The sequence below is a fragment of the Sardina pilchardus genome, chromosome 23, assembly GCF_963854185.1.
Source record: "Sardina pilchardus chromosome 23, fSarPil1.1, whole genome shotgun sequence".
Taxonomy (NCBI): Eukaryota; Metazoa; Chordata; class Actinopteri; order Clupeiformes; family Clupeidae; genus Sardina; species Sardina pilchardus.
The window spans coordinates 12,279,720-12,300,948 of record NC_085016.1 but is presented as its reverse complement, the minus strand read 5'-3'; the positions used below and the strand labels follow the sequence as shown (position 1 = coordinate 12,300,948).

Genomic DNA, 21,229 nt, shown 5'->3' with positions numbered 1-21,229 from the left:
AGCAAGAGAGAGAAAGAGAAAAAGAGAAAGAATGAAAAAGAGAGAATGAAAGAGAGTGAGAGAGAGAGAGAGAGAAGAGAAGAGGTGGGTCACAGCCTTTGATAAAGGTGTGGTGGTGTTGTTGTTGTTGGTGGTAGTAGGGTTCTCGACAGTTCAGAAAAATGATTGCTATGCTGGGCAACGTAGCACACCAATGTCTGAGTGTTCTGCCATGGCCTGTTAAGACCTTGAGAGCAACAGCTGTGTCAGTGACAGAGCAAAGCTTTTTCTTATTTATATCTTTATTTATTTGGCAAGCATAATAGAACTTTGTTTACATACGCATGGAAAGCCACAAATTAAATGTCAACGAACTGAGCTGCATGAGCTGCACATATTTTGTGTTCAGTCTCCTCATAACTTTCCTTTTGGAAAACGCTGAAAGTAAATAAAATCAAATTCAAGAAAAAATCCCCTATGAAACTCATTACTCTCCCATTACACATGGGCATGATATGTAGAAAATGACTTCTCAAATCAAACTACAATGAGATTATTGTCACTCAGAGAGCCAGTGCATAACTGTCAACACTGCATGAGAAAAGAAGAAGAAAAGAGAGAGAAAAAAAAAGATTATGATTCTCGGTTTACTGTCACTTTCCCAAATTATAAATGGCAACTGGAGAGGAACACACACCACTAAGCCAACTGGGAAACAAACAAACCGAGATGACATTCTAAAACATCGCCGTGCAACCCCTATTTAAAGACGCGTTTTAACAACGTTAGAGAAAGAACACCATGGAACGGTGAATTGGCATATCCATCCAGGCTTGAATAACAAGCGCTATGGATGTTTGATCTTCCAAGGATTCATGGGTTTTATATGCCGTCGCCCCCAAATCAAATCAGACTGATGCCAGAGCGCATGTGACGGAGCGGCTGACATTTTGTGCCTTCCCAGATAACCGGCGAGGACCATTGTGACGCCGGGCGGACTGTTAATGGGTGCTTTATTAGCTGATGATCTAAATGAGCCGTGAGCCGAGGTTGTCTTATCGTGCGCGCACAGCCAGGGCTATGAAAACTATTTTTGAAAATCCATCTGTCTCCGACGTCGCAACCCGGTCGGCTCTGGATAACACTGGCTGGCCTTACCGGAGATGAATTCCGAAAGAGAGAGACAGAGAGAGACAGAGAGAGAGAGAGAGAGAGAGAGAGAGAGAGAGAGAGAGAGAGAGAGAGAGAGAGAGCCCTCAGTCAGAGGAGATATCCTCTATATGAGAGAGAGGGACAGAGAGGAAGGAGAGAGAGAGAGAGACTAATGCCTTTGGTATCTTAAGCTGATAAACTGAAAAACAAGAAAAGATATAGAAACGAAGGTACATCAGCAGACAGACAAAGATGGCTTTGATGTTTGCTTTTTCCTACCACTAATCTTCTCACAGTCTAGACATGTATTATCAAACGGTCTTACTTCCAAAAATGGAATCACAAAGTACTTCTTTTAAATGTACAGACTACTTGAAATCATTACAAAAATAAGAGATGAGGCTAAAAAAAAAGGAAACAGTAAAAATCAATGAGGAGTTACATTTGTTTAAAAGTAGGAAAGCGTTATCAGAGCAGCCCTGTGAACCTCTGCCTGGAGAAACTGTTTGGTGCATCGCAAAGCATCTTCTAGATCTGGATCAAGAAACAGCTGCTCGTGCTCGGCGCCCTTGCCACAACCTTCCTGCCGGAGACAAAGACACACAGCAGCACCTCGACCAGGGAGCTGAGACGACACACGTCCAGCGATACCTTCACACACAAAGCCCATTCATCACACCCTCTGTGTATGCGTGTGTCTGTGTGTGTGTTTGCGTTTGCGTGTGTGTGTGAGAGTCTAACCCGGTTTCTTTCCTCCTCCGTAAATTAGTCTGTCATGAGCCTGGGTGTCCCGGGCCTTAAACAAACACCCACAGATGCTGTTTATATAACTTCCAGAAACACGGAATCCACCGCGCGCTAATGGGGAAACCACAAGAGGAACATCGCTCAGGGTCCAGTCAGAAGCCCCAGAAAGTCTCACGGAAAGGGGAGCGTCACCCCCACCACGACCAGACCACCCCACCCCACCCCACCCCACCCCACCCCACCCCACCCAAAAAAAAAAATCCTCAGCAGGGACTTCTTTATCAATCTGTTTTGTGAGATGAGCAATTATATGTCATTCTTTTTGTTCCAGCATAACACTTTGTGAACAATACAATGTAGAAGTGTACAAGGATACTGTCTAAACATTGAGGGATGATGCTGTAAAACACTACTGAGTGTACACATTCCTGTACAGTGTAACATAAATCTGAAAACCTATTAACTGCAACTGTATGGATTAAAGAAAACATCGATCTAGAGGTTGGATGTTTTAATGTCACTAATGGAAGTGTCCAGTTCAGTACAATTAAAAAAAAGCTGTGATTCATTCAAGAATAGTTAATCATGTCCGGTGTTAAATAACAATTATTTTTTGTTTCAACCAAGTTTGTCACTTTTCTGAACTCTGTAACATCTATATACTTTATGACTTCTTGATATCAACTCAATTCAATTATTGAATGAAATTGCTTCTTGAATAACAAGGCTGATAAATTAATATGAAGACCTACTGTAGATTATTTTTAAATGCATAGAAACTGTGCTTCCATTTCAGTCCTGACAATACCATGAAAGGTCAAACAAAATGAAGGAGGAAAGAAAAGTAGGAAAGAAAGAAAAGTCTTGTTGGACAGGTCTGAGTTTCTTTAAATGGTATAATAACTCTGATATTCTGAAGGTCAGGTTTGTGATTAATTTGTTATATATAACAATATGGATATAAGAACGCCTTTGGAAATTTTGTCCAGCATTCAACCAAGCCAGAATTTTAAAATAACCAAGCAGTGTTTTCCTCTCTCAATGGCTACCACATAATTTCAGCATTCTATTGGTTCGGTGTATTCCATTTTGGATTTATGGCAAGAAAAGCTATATTAAATTTCATAACATGTAATTACTGTTCGAGTAAACAACAAGAAATCAACAAAACAACAGGAAAACCCTATTTAAGTCAGGTGTGGCATTAAGAGACGAGAAAAATAAACATAAACACTAGCAAAACAACAACAACAAAAAAATGGCGTGTCCTCGGTTTTTGTACACAAGTGTTTTCGCTAGATTTCTCAGCCGTGGACTTCCTGTGTGGTTAAGACAAGGTCATGTGACATTGATGGACGGGGCACAGCTGTCCGAGCCTCATTTACACTCCAGACTTGCTGAGCCTCATCATTGGCGTCGCGGTCTCCGGAGGAAAAAGGTCATATTGACACGGAGTGTCACCTTGAGGGGAGGGGCGGGGGGGGGGGGGAGCGCCTGTGAGCAGTGCAGCGTGCGCCAACGCTGGGACAGCAGCATTCTAGCACCGGCATTCCATGGCTTTCTGCTGGCCTAGCTTGACAATATCGCATGGATTTATCTGTGCACTTGCTGAGTGTGGGCATATGAGTGTCTGTGTGTGTGTGTGTGTATGTGTGTTTGTGTGTGTGAGAGAGAGAGAGAGAGAGAGAGAGAGAGAGAGAGAGAGTGAGAGAGAGAGAGAGTGAGAGAGAGAGAGAGTGTGTATGTGAGTGTGTGTGTGTGTGTGTGTGTGTGTGTGAGTGTGTGAGAGAGAGAGAGAGAGAGAGAGAGAGAGAGAGAGAGAGTGTGTGTGTGTGTGTATGTGTGTGTGTGTGTGTGTGTGTGTGTGAAAAGGTGGGAGAGCGAGAGGGAGACAGCATAAGACGGGGGGTAGATGAAGCGTGTGTGTATGCCCTTTCATGAAGACGTGTCTCTAACTCTGCAGATGATCTATTTTTCATGCTTCCCTTGTCTCCTCTGTGTTCCTCTCTCTGTTGTGTGCACAACCAGACACGCACAACCACACACACACACACACACAGAGACACACGCAGAGAGACACACACAGAGAGAGAGAGAGACACACACACACACACACACAGAAGCACACACACACACACACACACACACACACACACACACACACACACGCAAACAAGCACAATCACGAGTACTCACTCAATCCCTATTTGTGCTGCACACACGCCCGGTTCTGTCCACCTCTGAGGCCCTTTATTGCCCATTTATTTCATTAGCTCGGGCCAATGTCCTGTCACCTGGCTCGTCCCTGGCAGAGAAGCGGGCGGCGGCGCGGGCAGAGAGGCCTGTGGGGCAGCCGGCATCTGCCACCCTGCTCACCCAGCACAACCTGCCAATGCGGAATTACTGGCAGCTCAGAGCTCACTCCATGAAATTCTATAAAATTGATCTGGGGGGCTAGAATGAATGAATGGGCCCAGGAGCCGGGGAGAGATCGCTTTCCTTCCACCTATCAGCCAGCAGCTGGGACACTGACACTCACCAGGTGTCTTCTTTCTCTTTCCCTCACTTCCGGCTTCTTTTCTTTCTCGTCCATATATCCATCCTTTCATTAAGTCATTCATGCATCCGTTCATTCTCTCTTTTCTCTTTGAGCTTTCCAAAATGGCTGCAATTCTCTATGGACCTCTCTTATTCGTGTATTCTTTCATGGCCTTCCTCTCTTTCTTTCTTTCTTTCTTTCTTTTTTCTCTCTCCTTCACATCCACTCAGACTCTCTTCATGTCTTTTTTTGCCATCACCCACCTACCCCACACCAACATGTGAAGACAGCATTGCAGTTGGCTTGGTTTCTGTGGACCCTAGAAGCTGTATGACCACTATCATGATACATTGACTTGACGTGTCATGATACATTGGCTTGACAGTGACATGCAGTCAAGCTCAGGGACCAGACAAGCCCACCTCTACCTGTCTTGTCCTGAAAAAAAAAAAAAAAAAAAAAAAAAAAAAAGATCTGCACAAGGGACACGTCATCAGCTGAACACAGAATGGAATGTAGACGACATCACCACTCTGTCTCCATGGCTACCGTGTGGAGGAGAGAAGACCTTTGGCAGTCCCTGGACAATTCCATGGCAGAACCGTGTAATGAGGTCTCTGGCAAACTCCAACGCCTAATTTATGGCTAACCCTGAGAGATGTCTTCACCTGCGTGTGTCTCATAGCAGTCATTGAATGGATCCAGATGAGACCCAGGCCTGAACTCTGACACCCATTTCAGGTAGAGGTCTCCAAGCCACATTAAGTGCTCAGATGTTAAATTAAGTGGTAAGTACTCCTCAATAAACTAAACTGTGTACTTCATTTTCCATGCTTCACTCACAGTATGATTCGGCTACAATTCATCACGTGGAGAGATTATTTTTTCTCCCTCTCAAGAAAGAGAAAGGTAATTGCGGCAATTTTAAAAGCAGGACATGTTTTTTCAGTGTAAATACTTGACGCTCCAGAAAATGTTGAAGAACATCAATAATTCACAGGCCAAACAAGACCCCCCGACTGCACGTCAATGCGCGGTGAATAATTCAACCTATAGGCGGCGGCTGATTGCATGTGATTTCAATCGTGACACGCATGGCAGTGAGCAGTGGCCAGGGGAATAAATAAAGAGAAGCAACCGAGGAAAGGGAAACAAGGCCCAGAGATGCCTCCGCAGACTCCGCACACTGCATTTGATCTGGAGAAGGGAAGAGGGGGCCGAGAGGGAGGAAGAAGGAACGGAGAGCCTGCAAATAATTCATGGTTTGAAATAGTCAGAAAAAAAACCTTTGATGAAATTTGGGAGAATTTTTGATTCCTTTTTTTCCCCCCATCCCACCCCCCCACCCTATCCTTCATTTATCCTTAAAAACATCAAGATGGTGGGAGATTTAAGCGTGCCTTTTCATTCCGTCTGTTCTAGTGGTGGGTGTGTGTGAGGAAGGGCGGCTTTAAGGGGAGCAGCTGCCGCCGCTTCCGACCCAGTGGACAGGCGTGAGCGGAGCACAGACTGGGATTAGCAGTTCAATCGATGGCTTCAGAGGAAGACCGGAGAGTACCGGAGTCTTTATTCAAATGAGAATAATTGATTGGTCACCCGTTTGATTTGCATATAAATGAAACCCACTTTATCGGACTTGCCCACCTGTTTGAATTTCAAGTATTTTATATATATATATTTTTAAAACCATTTGATTCCCCCCCCCCCACCCCTCCCATCCAGTACAATACTATCATGACACCCTTAAAAGGCATAATATTACAGTCACATATCAGTCTGAACGTATCACTTTACAAAAGGTCCCAATTTACTTGAAGTGAGCTTTCAATAGGGAGCATTGAACACGACAGTGTAGCTTTACACATTTCATTAGGAGCCATTATCTCAGCCAGCCAAGCAAGTTGTGATGTACCACCACGCTAGGTGAACAGGCTAAATATTAGCGGTGACAGCACCGTTTTAATGACCAGAACAGGCACTGGCTGAAGGCTGAGCTATGCTAATTTAACCTTGAGGGAAGCGCTATTGCGTGCTGAAGCTTTCATGCGACTGGCCTATGGCATGCCGACGCTCCATAGCTGTCCTTCACTCACGCATCTGGTCTCTGATAGAGACGGGCGAAAACACTCGCTCGCAAACACATGGACTGGCATGCCGCATGTGTACTCATGCATATGTAAAACGGCATGTACACCATCCAAACCATCCAAATGCACACATCTGCATGCATTGTGGACACACAAACATGTATGCGCATGTCATTCATATATACGGTATGCAAACACAAACAGATAAACATACACACACACACACAAGAGGAAAGAAAACATACATACATCAGCAAACATCCCCTCAGCCTAACATATGCACACATACCGGTATGCAAGCACATGCGCGCACTGCACACACACACACACACACACACACACACACACACACACACACACACACACACACACACACACACACACACACACACACACACACACACACACACACACACACACACACACACACACACACACACACACACACACACACACACACACACACACACACACACACAGCTAAACACAGATGATGAGAGCTACGATTCCCATGAAGAGACTAATGGGCACAGTATGGATTTATGAGCGAGATGTGACACCTCACAGATGGTGTGGATTAGGCAAGAGTGCCATCGGAGGGGTCCGCGGAGACGCCCCGGCCTCCAGCCGGCCTGCTGGGAGCTCGCTGTGGCCACTCACCAGCCTCAGGCCGGATTAAGGCTCAACGTGGGATCTCAGACCCCAAACAGGCGAGAGTAAATATACTCCAACTCCAGCAGATATACTGGAATGACAAAGGCTTCATGCTGAGAATAAGATGTTGTCTCACTTTGAGAGTGAGAGAGAAAAAAAGAGAGATACAGGGAGAGAAAGAGAGATGGAGAGAGAGAAAGGGAAAAGGTGGAGAATGATGATGAAGCAGGTGAGGGAAAAATAGAGGTAGAGAAAGACTGACTGGAAGAGAAAGGAGGAAAGGGAAAAAAAATGGGGAGAGATGGAAACAGAGGGAAGGAATGGTGACTGATAAAATAAAGGGGAAAAGTTGAGAAAGGCTCAAACGAGGGAGAGGAAAGGAGAGAGACAGAAACAGCCAGAAAAACAGACACAGAGACAGCGAAAGAAGAAAAGAGGGACCGAGAAAGAGAGCGCAAAAAGGGGGAACAAAAAAAATAGAAAAGAACCGGAGAGAAAGAAGCCGTGAGCAATGAGACGGATGGACACAAAAGCACTCCCACGCTCGCATTTCGTCTGACTCGCGTTACAAGGTTGTAGGTTAAAAGCATGGCTATTCGAGTCGCTCTCCCTCACAAGGTCTGGAGGCTGTTCAGAGCGGGGCCTCATTAGTCCAGTGTTTTTTGCGCTAGCCGATGCGGCCAAGTTGCTAACTTCTACGGGGCTGACAGCATTAAAGCCGTGCTTCGCCCGGGGCCCTTTTCTCAAACATAAATTCCCCAACACTGTGTCTTCCATATTATGTTGCTATTCTGCAGCGCCGCGCGCTTCGTCTGTCACTAGTGGCATGGTGACCAACTAATTATCGTCTCCCAAATAGGGCAACAAGCACAGAAAATTCTGCGTTCGGACTGCGAAATCCGTAATGCCGCATTGACAAACAGCTATCTGGGAGTACACTGCAGATATTACACAATACTGTAGCAGCGTCCTGGAGACGAGTTGAACCTACAGTACATGCAGCATTAACTGTCTGTAAATAGCAGCGCAGAGGTTTCAAGGCCTAGGAACTGCACTGAAGACGGTCTGAATGGATGAATGAGCGACGTGGGTTTTTCAATTGATGTATTGAGTTGTTTCTATAATGAAAACTTTACTGCCAATCTTTCCAGAGAGTCATTAATAATTAATAATTCATACATGGAAATGTCTGCTGTGTGCCCATTCATTCCTTTTAAGGTGCACATCTATCAAAGCTTTAAGTGGCTGCGTGATGATTGATACATTCTTAAATACCTCAACCTCAAATACCACACAAAACAGACAGACAGAAAACAGACAGTCCTTGAAATTCATCACGCAAAAAAAAAAAAAAAGTTACCACCAACAAGAACTAATTCTAAAGTTTCTGCAATAAAGAGCTTGTTTATGCCGACTGACAGCCCAGGGCCAGTGCACATGAAAGCGTTGCTCCTTCTCCCTTGTTCGAGCTCTTGGGGATCCCCCCCCCCCCCTCCCCCCTCCCCCTCCCCTCCCACGGCCGTTCATCTGCAGCCAAATAGCTGCACGAGTGACGTAGCGCTGGGCACTCTGCGCGGCGCAGATAGATTTCCCCGGGGAGTTTAGCCTCCATGCTGACATCCCCAGCAGAAGTCCTCTACGCGTTCCAGTAATCATTATGATTAAGCGTGCTGGGGGTAGGGTAGGGTGGGGTGTGTGTATGTGTGTGTGTGTGTGTGTGTTTGTGTGTGTGTGATATTATCAACACCAAACCAAAGGCTCACAGCAGCTCCCAATGACTGTAATTCATTCACAGAGGCGTCATCCTGTGAAAGCTTGCGGGACGGTGGGTCCAGATTTCCCGCATGTTGCATTGCAGAAAAAAAAACAAACAATAAAAAAAACCCACACACACACTTACACTAACACTAACACACACACTCAAGCGAAGGAGGCGCTTGGATGTGACGGAAAGTCCTTTCTTTTTGCTGAGATGCCGCCACACCACTCCCATCATCATGTCTCCTTGAGCTAATCTTCCACAAGGAAAGAATAAACGAGGCAGATCAAATACAGCCACAGCAGCACAAATAAGGAGGATGTGGCTACTGCTAAAGGGGTGGAAGAACATTGATTTGGCCAACGGCAGGCGATGGCTCCATAAAGCCCTGGCATGCAAAAAGGCTGAAATGGGTTTTTAAAAATGTATTCATTGATTTCGCACTTCCCAAGGGCCATCTTGCTGATATGTTTTTGCACTACATTGGGAGATTAAAAAGAACATAAACTAATTTTCTCTCTGATTGAATTAATCCCAGCCCTCTCCCCCAAACCCCCACACTCACAAAAAAAGCCTGTGTCAGCTTCTGAGCATTGTTACGAAAAGAGTAAAAAGTCAGAAGAAAAAGAAAAGAAAAAAAGAACTAATTTCCATCATCGGAAGAACAAACAATGGCATAATGTATAACATTATATTGCTATTCAACTTGTATCTAAAATGCTTACACATTGCACTCCTTCGAGTCAGAAAACCTATTCACAATGGAATTACAAAGCAAGAAAACAACATTTTCCCCTTCCGGTCTCTGCTTACTTTATAATGCATGAGCAAAACCGTTTTGTATTAATGCACTGCACCGGGGCCAAATATCTGTGTTACAGAAGCCACTGTTAAGACTCACCTGATTGATGTGCTTCAGTTTGTCGATGATCTGATTTATGACCTGGTCCGATCCCTTGACTTTGACTTCGGGATTTACCGTCTGAGCCTTAATCCCATTGCCCACCACGCGGAGAGTATAGCTGTGGGAATTCACAGGAAAAGAGAGAGAGGAAAAAGAGAATTAATGTCAAGAAGTCAGTAACAGAGGCATGGGGAGAGGAGAGAGAGAGAGAGAGAGAGAGAGAGAGAGAGAGAGAGAGAGAGAGAGAGAGAGAGAGAGAGAGAGAGAGAGAGAGAGAGAGAGTGAGGAGAAGAAAAGAAGAGTAGACGAGTAAAAAAAAAAAAAAAAAACAAGTGGGTGTTTGGATTTGAATTCAATTCAATCCGGGCACATTGTTTCTGGTCTGCGACTGCGACGCTACCTCGGATGAACCAAGGGGGGAGATTTAGAAGCGTGCCACTGACTCCGACAAGCAACAAGCCTGCGGAGTAAAGGCCTGAAGTAGCAGACTCATAACTCAAGCTCCCCTATAAAACAATAGGGCTCCCTAAAGAGTGAGAGATTAGTTTATGGCCAACGGGAGATGGATGTGCACGGCTATACGATTGAGAAGCTGACATTTGTGGAAAGTGTTATATGATGTTTAAAACCAAATTTTGCATTTTCACACAAATGGTAGACACCTCCCTCCAGAGAAGGCAGGGACATGACAAATTATATGAAAAAATATGCTTTCAATTTCCTGTGTTCCCTGTGAATTTGGATTGATGTGCTCAGCCCCTAGGAAACTGCACTTTTTCAGATAGTGAAGGACAGTGAACAGAGCTAAATTCAAACTGTTCCCATGTTTATTCTAAATATCTCAACACTATCCTTGCTGCATGTCATACAGAACCAGAGGAATCAAAACTGCCCTTCAGATGTTTATCTTTAAAAAGTTTACACTTACAACATGTCATCCTGTTAAAAACTCTACATTTACAACATGTCAATGTTTTTTCCCCATCCCTCTACATTGTTTCCCGAGTTCTGATCATCCTCGCAGAACCCTCGGCTTCCGTTCACATCCCAGCAGATGGGATAAACTCTGGCTCGTTGCACACGGAGGCACAGGCGGAAACGACTCATACCCCCTGACACCCACACTGCCACCCTACCACCCTAGCGCCCCTGACTCCCCCCCCCCCGCCTCCCACCTCAGCTCCAGGAGAAAGCTCTCCTCTGAAGGTACCTGAGTACCTGCTTTGATTTCTGCTTAGGGCTTTAAGAGAAGAGTCAGCCAGGAGCTGTCACTTAGCCATTCTGTCACCTTCCGCGCGCCGTCTCTCTGCAGCTCTTCAATCGCACTGCCAACAGTCAGCGCCGGGCGGGGAGAGGGGGAGAGAGAGAGAACGAGAGGGAGAGAGAGAGTGGAGGAGGGTTGGGGGGGGGGGGGGGTGTCACTTCAGAGGAATGCAAATGTCCCCCACCCTCGACGACTTCGCCTCTCCATCTCTCTCTCCCTCTTCCTCTCCTTCTCTATCCCTTGCTCAGTTGCTCTTTCCGTTCCCCTTTAACTCACTCTTTCATTCCGTGTCACTTGTGTTTCCATTTTTCTAATTCTCGCCCTGTATCATTTCCACTTCTCTTCTCTCTCTCTCTCTCTCTCTCTCTCTCTCTCTCTCTCTCTCTCTCTCTCTCTCTCTCTCTCTCTCTCTCTCTCTCTCTCTCTCTCTCTCTCTCTCTCTCTCACACACACACACACACACACTCAGACACGCACACACACACACACACAGTCTATGTCTCGGTTCCGCTTCATTTGATTTATTCACAGACACAGTTGAAGTCGAGCATGTTGTCTTCGCGACAGAAAACAGAAGGTGTGTGCATGACATGATTGGTTGACAGGGCCCAATCCGCGCAAGCTGTTGCGATTGTCCATTCACTGCGAGCAGTGGAAAAGTTAAATTTATTATTCATCTTTTCTCAGATTTCAATCTGTCATATCAGCTTTGTTTATGCTCATGTACTGCTAGATCCAGTATGTGAAAGAAAAGAGAAAAAAGAATAGATCCACGGGGGAAAAAAATGAACCCGGGTGGTGAAACAACATATGTGTGAAAACAATTAGTACACTACAACACGCCTCTTGATTTAGTGCATATTTACAGTATGCTTGGATGCCTGATAAGTATGGTCAGCATATCACACCAATCATCTGATCTGGACACATGGAGAACGAGTCACTTCCCCAGTGGACGGGCTCGTTGTCGCCCGGCCGTGGCATGGATTGATTAATGCCCACATTGGATAAATGATACCTCCGCCATCTGTGCCCATTTCCAACGAGTGTAAATGCGCCAGACCATGACTTAAATGTCCATTAGTCGCTCACACGTCCCATTTGTTTTCATCAGAGCTGGAATATTTTGGAGGAGGAAAGGCCGAACTAGCTGAGCAAAGCCCTGTGTAGGCAGCAGTGGACCGAACTCAGGTATGTGATGACAGAAGCTGCACCCATAACTCTTGCGATGTGATGACACTTCAAAAACATTCAAGCCTGTTGCTCTTTGAGTTGTATTTCATTCAACAATGGAGCTTTGGCATACAGTAGACGCTGTATGAGATCCATGCCTGTAGCAGGACTTTTTAATAGCTCTACTGCGGTCCAGGAAAGTGCACACAAAATGGGACTGGTGTGCGTGATTAACAAGTTCTGTATGCACACATGACACACAGGCACACACACACACACACACACACACACACACACACACACACACACATGCACACACACACACACAGAAACTCATTCAAGCCAGTCCCATATTTCATGGTGCCTATGGGATCCATTGCCGGCATTCCACTAATATTTCATAATATGCTTACAGTACAAAGAGTCTCACAGGGTGGGAGGAAGCTGGAGAGTGTAAGCCCGCTCCTTAAAAGGTGTCAGATGATGAAAAACACAGAACATGTGGAAACATTCATCATACTGAATGTGTGCCATTGTTACATCTCCCCTCATCCTTCCAATCTATTGGAAGAAAAGACGAGAGAAATAGATCAGAGATTGCTTCTGTCTTCCATTCAAATGGAACATTCCCCAACACCAGGCTCACGCTGAGAGAGAGGCTCTGGTTAGCATTCTGACGGATCACGGCGACAGTTTAAAGATTGGGGTGCATCAATGAGTATGGCCTCTCTCGCTGTCTCCGGTCTCTCTCTCACATTCTCCCTCTCCCTTTCTCTCATTCTCTCCCTCTCATTCTCTCTCTCTCTCTCTCTCTCTCTCTCTCTCTCTCCCCACGATAATCTCATTTCATCTCTATGCAATCTATCTCTCTCTACATACCCGGGTCTTGGGGGCCTTTTGTTGTGAAGTGGAAACGGGGTACAGTAAAACATTTATTTCGCCCACGCAGAGATAGTCCAGGGGGGTGATGGGAATGGCAACTAACGGAACGCGCGAGTGCGCTCAGCATGAGTGATTCTCGGCAGCCGAGAAGAGAAAGGAGCGGAGAGAGCGAGGAGACGGCGAGAGAGGGCCCCGGCGTACCGATGCTCCGCCGCACGCCTCGCTCTCTCTCCGAGAAGCGTCCTCTTTTGTCAGATAGATGGGAAGTCATCAGCCGACAGGCCGACAGCTTCGACCAAACGCTTCTGCATAACAAGATTACCGTGTGTGTGTGTGTGTGTGTGTGTGTGTGTGTGTGTGTGTGTGTGCGTGACGGCCGCCGACATGATGCACATGCAGTCCCAACACAGCAAAGGAAGACAGGTGGATGAGAAGAGAGAAGAAGAGAGAAGCAGAAAGCAAGCGAGCGTTAAAGAGTACAAAAAGAGAGGGGGAAAAAAAACAATGCTCAATGGGATGGGGGCCTCGTCGTTGGAGTCTATTTTAGATTAGATTGCAGGGATAATTGTGTCCATTGAAAGTGTTTGCTGGTGTGGCAAATCTCACGGTTCTGCAGGATGTAGAGAGACATCAGCGGCGTTCCACTCCCAGGGGGTAGTCTGCAGTGAAAACAATGCGAAAAGAGCTCTCATTTTGGCTCCCCCGCAATTAGGTGAGTCAGGACTCGAGCCCGCACTGATAATGCAGCAGCCCACACACCTTACGGCCAAGCGACAGGGCTCGCAGCCAGCGCCGGTGGACTCGCCCGGGACGCTGAAGCCCGCATTGCAAATCTGAACCCTCCGAGAAAACAGGCTCGGGCTTCAAGGTGCGGGCAGATCTGATGAGATCCGTCATGCACAGCTTCCCATTTTTCCATCGGTTTAATACAGGGATTCACATGGCATGTGTCCTTGGCCGATTAAAAAATGCACCAAGAATATAAAAAGTAGGGATATGATTTTCCAGTAGTTGTACGAGAACAAAGTTCAAACTGAAAATCTTTATCACATTAGAGACATTTATAGGCCAAAATCAAATATATGTATATAATATATACATGTACTGTATATGTGTATATATACGCATATATATAATCCTAAGGTCTTTTGAGCTTGGCATACCCTAACCCTTACAGTTTCAAATCACTTGGTGCTGCAGACAGGCAGAGATGAATACAAAGAAAACAATCAGGGTACAATAAAACGGCAAGCACATTCAAGTAAATTCATGAATTATTACATCAAATGAACATAAAGATGTAGAACCGAAAGTGGTTTGAGAAATCAATATGACAACAACAAGAAAGCCACATCATGTATAGTGGCTGAGGTCACAAAAAAACTCCAACAACAAAACAGAGAACCGAAGACAAAAGAGAACAAAAAAATAACGAAATCGTGGGCGATGGATGATCATTTTCACCTATTCTGTGATGCTGGTATAATTCAAAACAAAACGCAGCAAATCACTCCAGCAGCTGTTTGTCCCATTAGGCGCATCCGTAATGACCTCGGCAGGCACAGCAGCAATGCACCCTGGGGGCCGAGACGACGCTAGCACAATGAGGCGACATTCTGCCTGGCAAATGCAACAGGATGGGGATGTTAATTAGGGGGAAATGACGCGCCGTGATTGAATGCAATCTCCACGAAAGGTGACGAGGAAAATTGAAAATTGAATAACGGAGACAATGGCGGATATCTGTGACGTGCCGCGTTCATCTTACCCTGCCGCGCAATATTTGCCATTCGGCAAACGCTGGAGGCGAGGAAAAGGCCTACGAGGGGGAGAAGTGGAAGCGACAGCAGCTATCCAAACACCCGCCATCTGATTGAAGAAAAACACTCCACTCAAATATTTAATAAACATTACGGATCACGGCTCAAAAAGACGCGTACCACCCCAACACGACACCACGTTTAGCTCCTCCATTCATGTGATGAATGCTGACACACACGCACGCACACACACACACACACACACACACACACACACACACACACACACATGCACACACACACACACACACACACACACACACACACACGCACACACACGCACGCACAGCTTGCATATCTTTCAGAAATTAATATTCCCTACCAAGGATTGCACGACAAACAGAGTGAGACACACATTGTGGCCCCCCTGGTGCTACATTTAGCTAGTGTAATCAGTGGGAGCCCGTGAGCCATAACTTTGTATTGATGTGTGCCAGACAAGGACTGCGGCATTAGCCAACGGGGTCTGCAAATTAATTGGAGCTGGCAAAGCGTTTTGAGTTATACGGTGTTATGACAAGAGCCCCAGAGGGGTGATTGAGTCGAGAGGGTGGAGACGGGCACGGGATGTCTGTTGCCCGGGACGAACGCGGTGAGACAAGCAACCGGTAAAAAAAAAAAAAACGCCCCGAGAATTTCAAGTGTGGCCTCGGCCTGTTGTACGCGCCGCTCTGATTTGTCGGGGAGCGTTCTGACAGATAGAAGATTCCACTTTTGACAGAATCGTCTCTCATTGTGCATCTAGGAATGCCTTTCTGTTTCACAAATGCTCAAGTCACAGGGTGAGAACTCAATGCAAGCCACCACAATTCACTTTTGTGAATTGCACATAATGCCGTGACATTTCAAACTGAAAAGGTACAATGCAGTAAGTATTGCAATCTTCCAGGCCTATTCAATATAGAAACAAGCCACAGCAAACCACATCTCCGTTTAGATCTGAGTTGAAAGTGTCTTTTAACACAATAATACACCATTCTAAGCCTCGAGCAGTAAAGAGGAGTCACAGAGTTTAGTTCTTTTCACTTGAGCTCAGAGAATGATACAGAATGTCTCCAAACAGACATTTATTTTTTCATTATCTTAGTAATGATTTTCTGTCTAGGCAGCTATTCTCAAAAGGGTTACAGGCCTTATTGTTCTGAAATACCATTTTGCAAATAATGTCTGTGCCAAACAGTTTAATCAGCAATTTATCTTTTTTCTCTGCAATAACTGAACATGCTTGCAGGATACAAAGTTAGACTCTCCTCAGGAAATGAAGTCAGCATTACACTGACTACTGACCATGCTCATGACACACGTCTGACATGCCGCTACATACTGTGAATATTACATAGCCGTATGTGATTGAACACCTTATCAATGGTTGTTTTAATGAATGCCTTACACACTGTCTAACTGTCAGAATCCGACAGACAGTGTTAGTACACTGATCATGTATTTTCTGTCATGGATCTGGACAGCACAGCAGTGCGATTTAGCATTTGCAGTCACAGCATTGGCAACTGCTTCAAACTTGTTTTGTTTAGACTGCTGCTAGCCAAACAGTTGGCCTTCCTATAAAATGGCCATATAGGCTATAAACTAGATAACGCCTCAGGTATCCAAATGAATGGGCTGCTAAAGTTGGTCGTGAAATAGTGTCTGGCATCGTTTGTGAGAATAAGCCTACCTTAATGCAGTGCGGTCGGTGTGGTGTACAGGGAGTGCTGAACTTTGCTTACTGAAGTAAGTGGTCATCTTTGTGAGATACAGTAGCTGCAATGGGAGCAAGTTTCCCGGCTCAAACAGTAGATTAATTCATTCCGCAAAAGGGGTCAAACAGCAATAACCAAATTTTACTTGCATCCGATGCAGCAGCTATCAGGCACCTTCTGAGAGGATATTTTACTGCAGAGGGAACGGTCCTACTGAGACCCTACCCGCAGTGAGGACTGCAGCAGTGTGGTGTCACCAAATCCATTCCCACATACAAGCTAGTGGTGCAGAGCAATTTCAGCAAGAAAGCTCTGGTAATTTCTTATTTCTACCTCAATGGAAGATAAATCTCCCATAAAGCAGCAAGGGGGTATGTGTTGACTGGTGGCGAGATAAGGCCTGTTGCTGTGCTGGTTGGAGGAGATGACTGCAATCCAAGCACACAGAAGAGAGAGAAGAGAGAGAGAAGAGAGGGAGCTTATCGCTCTCCACCTCCGAGATCGGCACTTGTCTCTGCATCCACACACTTCAGCCTTGGTCCACCAGACAAGCTGTGTGTGTGGACCTTCAGGGGAGCCAACAAACAGAAGTCGCACCCCAGCAGCCCTGTGAGGCAAAGTAAACCACATAGCAGTCCAACGTACTGGTCAATTTTACAAAATGGTACTTAAAAAAAAAAAAAAAAAAAAAAAAACACAGGCAAGCCAGCAGTGAAATTCTCTGACCCAGAAAAATAAATATGCTTCATTAATTAGATATGCAGACAGCGTCAGACGGACTCAGGCTAAACAAACTCAAACAGTGCCACCCTGGAATTTGGCGGTTTGCTGCCCTCATTATTTACTCTTCCTATGAACGCCATTATTCATCATTAGCTCAGAACAACGTTTTTCCACTGATATATTATACGTTTTAAAAATGTTTAGCTGGAGTATCAACTCTTTTTTTTCCCTTTTTTCCTCTTTAAACCGGCAAAGATATGAGAGCCCCAATTTTTAAGATGTAAAAGAAGATATTTTTTACGGTCTGATATTGGATAGTTGCATTTTTAATGGAGGAATCCATTAATTCGCACACCATGTGCCTGCGCTGTTTTCACATAGAATCACTTTAGCAAGCCCACGCTCCTACCAGTGTTGCTCTATCTCACGAGCCTCCGACAGGCATGTTTTATGTGTCTGCTTTTAGGGAAGCAGCGGGTCCTCAGAAACAGGCGCCTCCCATCGACGCGATTCCGAGATGTAAAGGGACCACTAGCCGCGGCGTCTACTGGGACACAGCTCGCCGAGAACATGCCTGATACGTTTTCCAGCATTCCTTCTTGGACCTCCTTTCTGCTTTTCCCCGGTGGTCGAAGGGTTTGCCATTTGCAGACGATGTCAGAAAAGAAAAAAAAAAACATTAACACTAACTGCAAAGGGCTGGACCCTCCAGACATTTCTTCTGAACAAGTTGAAGTGTTGAAGTTTAAATGAAAGAGTATTTGTCAGAGCAGCAGTGAGAGGGAGAGCTAATAAAAAATAGAATATTGGTATCAGATAAGTATCCTACTGTCCTATGTCTTTTTACAAAACCATTAAATAGCCGATAGCCTTGGTGCTAGGGCAAAATAGATATAACATGTAGCCTCTTAGTGGGCAACGACCAGAGAGGAAAGTGTGCCTTTCTTAGCAGAGAATCTCTTGTGTTTAGGAATATCATCAACTCAAGGGAAATTCAGCAGGTTCAATGAGCAGCACTATCATAAAGTCATATACATAACATATGGGTCCCATCACGAGCCCACAGAACTGTCCCCCAGTGTCCTTCGTCGTCTGCAGTAGCCGCAAACTGCTTTTCCTACCTTTTTTTCCTCTAATGTCCAGATCATACATCTTGTCTCGCCTGACGTATCTGCAACTGTATTGATTCCAAGTCAATTTTATAGCTCAGTGGAGCTGCAGCTTTCCCGGGCCCCGATCTGCTGTCCCTATCTGTATTTATGTTTCCGCATGGCATCTCAACGGAGTCATTTTCATGTGGACAATCACGGAAGACTGATTTCGGGGGGCCGGGGCCGTTACCAGGGAAACAAACTCACACAAGGGCTCTTCATTAGAGAGAGAGAGGAAGAGAGAGGAAGAGAGAGACGGCGAGAGAGAGAGAGAGAGAGAGAGAGAGAGAGAGGTAACTCCCTCGCTCCCGCGCTTCGACAGGTGCGTTGCGGATGGACGTAGGCTGTTCAGGCTTCACTACACCTCTTATTTATGCATGGGATTTGGGGATGCAGTAATACTTATTAAAACGTGTGGCTTTTGGGATTTGTGCTGTTTAATTATATATTTCTATTTTTTTCTGCAGCTCACAATTCCATTTTAATTACTTTGCACCAGGAACGTCTAAGAAAGTGTGAAAGTTACAGGGGGGTGACTCAGTAGATAATATAATGTAAATATCAAGTTCTACAGAGAACACAGCGATGTATCTTCATTTTAAAGCCTGTGCTATTATTAACACAGAGACAATATTTTACCGCACCTTCAAACTAAGCCTACTATGCTTCCCTATGCAGCTTTGGCGTGACGCGCAGAGTTTTCTTATCCATAATCCTCACAGATGGCTTGTCTCATCTCCTTTGCTACCGCGTCTGACAGGACTTGCAAGGTGCAGTGTCATAATTTAAAGGCCTTTGATATTTACCAGTCATCCGAGAGGACCCACATGCCTAGACTTGACCCCATCAGCCTGCCGTAGCAGAACTACAAAGAGTGTCTACTCGGTGGCTAGACACCGAACCTCAGAAGCTGAGAGGCCATGATTCACTCCACTGGACCAGTGGCTCTCATGCCTCCCCTCATCCTTCCAATGTACCATGCCACGACTACTCTGTCTGTTCTCCGTATCTAATTACCTTGCAGTAGCTTGGCCATTCTAAATTATTACTATGAATGTGCTAATTTCTACAGTATGTCTGTGTGTGTGTGTGTGTGTGTGTGTGTGTGTGTGTGTGTGTGTGTGAGAGAGAGAGAGTTATGTGCAATACCGGTTACAGGCAAAAAAACAGACACATTCAGACACCGTTTAGTTCGTTTTTTCCCCCCTTACAACCCAATGAATCCCATTTGACGGACACTACTCAGTGTGGCCCTACTTAATCAGGCGCAGCAATACTCAACACATGGGTGCCATATTATTCGCCAGCATGCTTATCAGTGAGTGATCCTATGGATAAGTGTCACACTCTCACTGCCCTGGTAACCCAGTCACCACTGCACAGTATTCTTGCTAGCTGATAAAAGCTAATTAACAGTGCTCTGACCCCTACAAAAAGGGCATGCGATAAATCAAAAACGTGCGTGACACAACAGTTAACATGGAATTATTTATTTGTGCGCTGATTCATTTGCTTTATATATTTATTTATTTTTAGCACACATCATTTGGCGTAAGGAGAAACTAAAGCTTTGGCTGTTTCACCCGAGGTTATGTTTTATTTTGTGCTCTCCCCAGTATCTCATTAGCGCAGCTGCGGTTGTGAAGTAGGCTTTGTACCCGGTAAACAAACTCTAATTAAAGGTTCAAATGAGAAGAACTTGAGGAGGCTATACAGTGCAGAGAAAGACTGAGAGAGAGAGAGAGACAGAGAGAGAGAGAGAGATAAAGTGAGAGAGAGAGAGAGAGAGAGAGAGAGAGAGAGAAAGAGAGAGTGAGAGGAGGGGGAAGTGAAAATGTAAAAAGCAACAAAACAAATCTCCTGATTAACACGTTAACCTTCCTTCTATTATACCCTGGAAGCAAATCGTGTTCAGCACAGTGTTCAGGTTTTTTTTTACCAGTCAAGCGATGGTCTTCTGGGGTGAGTTGTCTGACTTCAGATAAAAACAACAACAACAAAAAAAATAGTTCACAGTGTTTTCACTGGGGGGATCCAGGGTGCATGACCAAGAGGTCAGTCTGATGCTGCCTATCGCTAATCCTCGACTGGTCGGCCAAGTTCATGACTGGTTCATTAACATGTGTCGAGGATGAGACGAGGCCGTATGCTCAGCCACGTTTTGTCTTCATCAAAGCGAACTAAGCCAACGTGGATGGCCCAAATTAAAACAACAGATGTCAGAGTCTGTTCCCAATTATTTTTCTCTGCCCTTTGCTTTGGTATCTCGGCACTGTCAGTCTCTTCATGTCTGTATATACTGAGCATTTTAAAGTCCTGGATGGAGAGTTAAAGAAAACAAACGACATAAATGGCTCAGCAGTATTTTCTTATCTATTTAAAAAGACGGGCAGAGGAAGACAAAGAGAATAGGAAGAACAAGAGGGAGGGGGAGCAAATAAGAAATGCCACGGGGTGATTTGGGAAAAATCGATCTCTCCATCAGATTTTGTTTTTAAGAGGTTAAGGTCATCTGATAGAAATCTCCCCTGTCGCCTCCACGACAACAACTGTGGTCGTTTGTCCTTATATGCTTGCCATACTGCAAAGAAGCTGCATTCTCAAGATACCGGTCGGTATCCGAAAGCTTAATTTCAGTAACAGCTGGAATTAATAATTAAGTGCTCGAGTCATCCTTATTCTCCTGCTGTTGCTA

The 21,229-nt window shown here is 45.2% G+C and overlaps 1 protein-coding gene across 1 annotated transcript in view; it reads right to left on the bottom strand.

The window, feature by feature from the left end:
• Positions 1-21,229, bottom strand: part of gpc5a (glypican 5a) — a 132,872-nt gene that overhangs the window by 44,734 nt on the left and 66,909 nt on the right. Inside the window, exon 6 of the mRNA XM_062527508.1 lies at positions 9,819-9,939. Within this exon, the coding sequence (XP_062383492.1) occupies positions 9,819-9,939 (121 nt within the window). The remainder of the gene's footprint in view (positions 1-9,818; positions 9,940-21,229) is intronic.